Below are 5861 nucleotides of genomic sequence, written 5' to 3'. Positions count from 1 at the left end.
ATATATATATATATATATTATAATTTACTAACCACTCTACCAATTATGCTATTTCACTCATTTTTCTGCAAGTTATTTTTACAAGATCCACTCAAATACTTCACATGTCAAGGTTTATTTCAAGAGAGATTTTCTGGTACGCTTGACGTATCAATAAGTTAAATTTTTTTAACCGTTAGATCTGTGTACTTTTTAATTTTTACGTGATTTTATGCGGACCTAATAGACATAAAATTTAACGTACTAATATGTTAACATATTAGAAAAGGTCTTTATTTTAATTGCAAGTTTAAACTAACCAAACCGATTATATGATTTGGTTTTAGTTCCTCCTAAAATTTTCAAACCGATCAAAAATAGATTACATTTTTTTATTGATCCCTTTCCCTTCAAAGCACCCTCATGGGTCATGGATAAGACAGTAAACCACATGTCGTTTTTTAGCAATGAAAACGACATCTTGCGTTCACGAGAACATCAAACGTCTTGTCTTCTGCATGTCGTTTAGTTGGCAAGATATTCCACGCGAACGTGTTGTTTTGTCGTAGACTCGAATCTATTGTAGCATTTAATTTATAATACTTGAGCCTGTTAGTTTTACAATTTAAATTACTACTTAAAACTTTTTATTACAACATTTTCTCTTATAAAAATTTAAATTCAATTTTTTTATTAAGGTGTTTTCTCTCGCATAAATTCACTTTTCACGTCAAGTTTTTAACTTAAAACCCGCAAAACTTAATCCCGCAAAACGAACAGGCTCTTAATCCTTCAGTTTGGTAACATTTCCATTTTGCGGTGAAGAAAATTAGAGGAGAAAAGAAAAGAAGAAAATTTTTCCTTCACTTTTCCATTTCTGAGTATGAAAGTATCCAAATGTACAAACTCTGTTTCTATCACTCTAACAAATAGGAAGGTGGCAAAACTATGTTACACAAAATGTTAAAGAGAGAGCTTGCTGATCTGAATCCTACGTCACTCAGAGCAGAAACGAGAGCCTTAACGAGTCCTATGCCTTTGTTTGAGCTGCACATGTATCAGAAGGCAAAACCATGGAAAACCCAAGATTCAAAATCAAATGAAGAAATGAAGAACACAAAAAAATAAGAAAGAAAATTCGCCATCATCTAAACTTCATAGTCAGCTGTGCTCTCCATAGACTCCTCTCTTCGGTGATCAGGGACTTGAGAATTGGTTTCCGGTTGGTTGACGTCGATGGTAACTTCATCTGTCATGGATGATAAGGAATTGTGGTGATGCTTCTTGTTGTGCCTTGACTTGAGAATCCTTGTTAGGACTTGCACGATGTCCCTCATGGAAGGCCGTTTCCTTGGAACGCGGTTGACACATTTGTATCCAAGGGCTGCCACTTCATTGAGCTCTTGCATGTCGAATTTTCCATCCAAACGTGAATCCACAATTTCCTCCCATCCTACTTTCCCCTCTGTGTTCATTGCAGCCTATAGATGTCACGTAGAACTTGTTGTTAGTGTCAGAAATCCATGTTATACATGAGAGTTGCAATAAAATAGAACATTTACTTTTCCTGTTTAGTAAGACATAAAACTGTGAAGCTCTTATCATTTCAGGAAACATAGTATCCATCATACAGGACATACAATAAAACACAACGATTTTCACTCTTATGAGATACCACTCCATTTTTACTAGTACGAGCTAATTATCGAATTCTGAGTATAAAAGTTACTGGATAAGCTGCCTCAATCGGTTTTGAACTACGGACAATTGCTTTTGTACACCAATAAAGCAATCCTGCTTAGTCCCCCAACTTGTGTTTGGATAGCTAAATGTCCAAACATACATAAATACGTTTAAAATATATGATGATAGAGAGGGAGAAGTCAAATGCTTACGAGCTCAACATATTCCATAAGTCCCTGCTGAGGATTCCTTCCGGCTATAAGTTCAAAGAGCAAAACTCCAAAGCTGTAAACGTCACTTTTCTTGGTGAAAGCCCTTGTAGATATGTACTCCGGATCAAGATAACCAAAAGTGCCCCTTACATTCGCTGCATGTTTGTTCACCATCTCTTCTCTTGAAAGACCAAAATCAGCTACCTGCTTGACGACATACAGAAAGTTAAAGAGGTAGTCTAACCCCGTTAAGAAACATGCATGTAGAGAGATACAAACAATCAAATTTTGAATATTCCATCAGGACTAGTACCTTAAATGAAGAAGTTTGCTCAATCTATTTGTTTACACAATCAAGAATGTCAATTAAATCTTGAAAATAACTTTTGATGAACATACCCTGGCTCTCATGGACTGATCCAGCAGAATATTAGAGGATTTGATATCCCGGTGTATTACAGGAGGAACGGCCTGAAAGAAAAGGTATAAAATTGACAAGTAAGCACTGACTTGCATTTATATGCGGATGAAGCATAGAAGTTCTTTGGTTGGGGTAAAAGAGATTTGCTTACCCCATCATGAAGATACTCCAAACCCCTTGCTACATCTAAAGCTATGTTGACCCTCAAATCCCAGCTCAACGGTTCATGGTTTTCACCTGTATAAAGAAGAAATTTAGATTTATCTAAACTTCATTACTCCTAATCTTACAAAATTTGTTCAAATCAACAACTTTGTAGTTTTATTTTATTATTTATTTATTTTTTTAAGGAATCAACAACTTGTAGTTAATTTCACCATCATAGCAAAGTGATTAGGTGACTGAACCGTAACTAAAGCTTTTCAATAAAGCAGGGTTGAGTGTCAAAGAAGTATTTCCTGCAATGGTTTACAAGACCTTTACGAGGAAAGCTAAAATCTATCACATAATTTATGCCGTGTACATTTTTAGCTAAAGACTAAAAGCATGCAAAGCAACAAATAAAACTAAAAGGAATAGCAGTTGTATAGGCTTTCAGTATATCATCGCAATGCACGCATACAAATATGAGCACACATAATACATACATACAAATGAACAGGAATGATTAACAAAAGTTCATTGCCATCTTACTGTACAAATGAGACGCCAAACTGCCTTTGCTCATGTAGACGTATATAAGCATATGCTGACCTTTTTCTGCACAATATCCAATCAAATTTACAAGGTTCCTGTGATGCAACCTCCCTAATAACATAACCTGAGACAAAAGAAGGCAAAGGGTTCTATAAGGAAAATCCTTTGAAATAGATTTGTTTCATGGGACAACAAGGCAACAAGAGACATGTCAAATGCGAGGAAATATCAGAGTCCACAAATGAAAGCATGGTCTAAAACTCCTAGCAAACTGAATACAGTATTTCCTCAGAGTCCACAAATGAAAGCATGGTCTAAAACTCCTAGCAAACTGAATACAGTCCGATAATCGTCATGAAGTGCAAAAATAGTCATAGACTTGGATTAACCATTGGTACCTCAGTCTGAAACTCTTTCTCCCCTTGCTTAGAATCGGTTGCAAGCACTTTAACAGCAACCGTCTCACCCGTTGACATTTGAGCTTTGTATACAGGACCAAATGCACCTTGTCCTATTGAAGTTGTAAAATTGTAGGTGGCCTTTTGCAGATCCCTACACAAGTAACAACAAAAACAAAACCTTTAAAATTGAAGGACAAGGAACTGATTCATATTAAAACCATATGACCACATGTTCCCCAAAACGAACACGATGATAACAATGATAAGACATCTCAACCAAATATAAACAAGTACGAAGAATTAATGATCGCATTGAAAGGTAAACTACTTGTATACTCAGTGAAAACCATTAAAATGGCAAGGAAGGACCAGGAACTCAAGTATGCAAATTCAGTTGCATAAGTGATTCCATATGTCATACACAACTGCCCACATGTCCCTTATAAAGAAAATATGACTAAACAAAAGGACATCTCAACCAAAAACAAGAAGCATGAACCATCAATTGCGTTATTACTTGTAAGAATACTCGGGTATTCCGGACGCTGAAACCACATTACTCTTCCTGAATCCATCGAGCCAGAACGACGACGCCCCACTCCTCCCGGATTTCACAGGAGATTCTGGCCCAATTGTCGAGTCGGAAAGGATGGTGCAAGAGTCAACACCATTGGCACGGATCGGAATAGTGGCCGCCCTCCTAGAACTGCTGTTCCCAATCTGAGAACGCTTCCTATGATATCTAATGCAAAAGAATCCAGATATTGCCAAGACCACTCCAATCACCACCCCAATAGAAATCCCAATAATCAGCCCAGCTGACTCGTCCTTCATCTCCTTCACAAACCGCTTTTACAATTCACTATTCAAAATTGTCCAAGCCATAAAAAAAAAAACTGCAAACAAGAAAACCCATTATTCTTTTAACAAAACTTGGTCAAAAGGAAAAGGTTTTCTGGTATTTTACGTTACTGTAATATATAAATATAACCAAGAAACTTCATAACTGCAAGGTCCAATTTTTGAAATTTGTTTGATATTCATAGGCCACAGCCATCAAAGAAGTCAACTGAAAGACAAATTTAAGAATAATCTAGAATTCATCAAAAAAGTATTGTTGAAATGAGTAGAATTGTAAATTGATACAAATGAAGAAATAAAACGACAGTTATTCACTATAGTTTAATTTTAAAATAAAACAAAATGAAAAACTGAAGAAAAGCTTCATTAATGTGGGAAGTAACAAAATTAAGCAACAAACAATCAATTAAAACTCAGTTTTTTTCTTCAATTAAAGTCGACGTAATTGAAAAAAAAAAAAGGAATTAATTGATCTAATCTCTCGGATAAACTACAACATGAGATCAGATTCTGCTAAAATGGGACAACAAAAAAATCTACTTACGTTCTGTTTGGTTGCCGAGAAAGAGAAAAAAAAAAAAAAAAAAAAAAGAAAAGCCCCGGAGATACCATAACTACGTAAATAACTAAGCCCAATGCAAGTGAACGTCAAATCGAAGTTTCAAGCAAACCCAACAGATCAAAACCCAGAAGAAAGCAAAAGGAAAGGGAAAAAAAGTTGAAAAATCAGGCTTGGATTTTACCTGCAAATCGGAGATGGTGAAGCACATTTCCTACATGTTCTCCACGAGAAAATGAAAAAGGAAAAAAAAAAAAAAAACTTGAAAGGAAGAAAAACTTACGTGAGATTCGAAAAAAGAAAAGAAGAAAGGAATTTGGAGATTTTGAGTGACAGAGAAGAGAAATGAAAAAAAATTTTGATTCAGAAAGCAGAGAGAAAATTACAAATAAAAGAGAAAACAGCTTTTTGTTTCGTTGTAATTTGTGAGGAAATGAAAACAGAGGATTTGTGTTATTTGTGTTATTCGTGTTTTGCGTTTTAAATTCCGTGAGTCGCCGTTTGGACAATAATACCGCGCCATAGGGAATGAGTACTCTGTTTTATTCTCTTTTTTTATTATTATTTTAAATATCCAAAAAGCTCTTTTTTGAATTGACCAATATGCCCTCACTTATTATTGTTTTATACCAATGAAAGTTTACAAGGTTCATGTACGTTACTGACTTAAGTTAAAAAATAAATTTACGTGAAAATATTATAATAGAAAAAGTTAATTTTAAATTTTTTTAAGAGAATATTGTAATAAAAATTTGTATTATAATTTAAATTAATGAAATGAATGAGTAAACTCGTAAAGAATATATATATATATATTTTAAATAATTTATTTATGTGCATGTTATTCGATGAGTTCACGTGATTAAAAGTATTGAAAAATTGATAAGTCCAATGAACATCAATAGTGGAAGTTTAGGATAATTTTTTTTTTATCATTTTAAACTGTAAGAGGGCAAAGGGAGACAACACCTATGAGGGGTTAAATTTGAAATTACCTCCTTTTAAACAAAAACGCTAATCTACATGCTTTTGAAGTTTAATTTGTTAAA

The 5861-nt window shown here is 34.3% G+C and overlaps 1 protein-coding gene across 1 annotated transcript; it reads right to left on the bottom strand.

Moving 5' to 3' along the window:
* Positions 1-843: 843 nt before the first annotated feature.
* Positions 844-4267, bottom strand: LOC21404023 (calcium/calmodulin-regulated receptor-like kinase 1). Its single transcript, XM_010093996.2, has 7 exons — positions 3910-4267; positions 3390-3543; positions 2989-3115; positions 2447-2532; positions 2274-2345; positions 1875-2078; positions 844-1460 (listed from the first exon to the last, which is right to left on the bottom strand). The coding sequence occupies exons 1-7, from the start codon at positions 4224-4226 to the stop codon at positions 1128-1130; spliced, it is 1293 nt and encodes a 430-aa protein (XP_010092298.1). The 5' UTR covers positions 4227-4267; the 3' UTR covers positions 844-1127.
* Between the last annotated feature and the right edge of the window lie 1594 nt (positions 4268-5861).

Source organism: Morus notabilis, unplaced genomic scaffold, assembly GCF_000414095.1.
Source record: "Morus notabilis unplaced genomic scaffold, ASM41409v2 Scaffold634, whole genome shotgun sequence".
Lineage (NCBI taxonomy): Eukaryota > Viridiplantae > Streptophyta > Magnoliopsida > Rosales > Moraceae > Morus > Morus notabilis.
The sequence above is the reverse complement of the archived record's forward strand: the minus strand, read 5'-3'. Positions and strand labels throughout refer to the sequence as shown.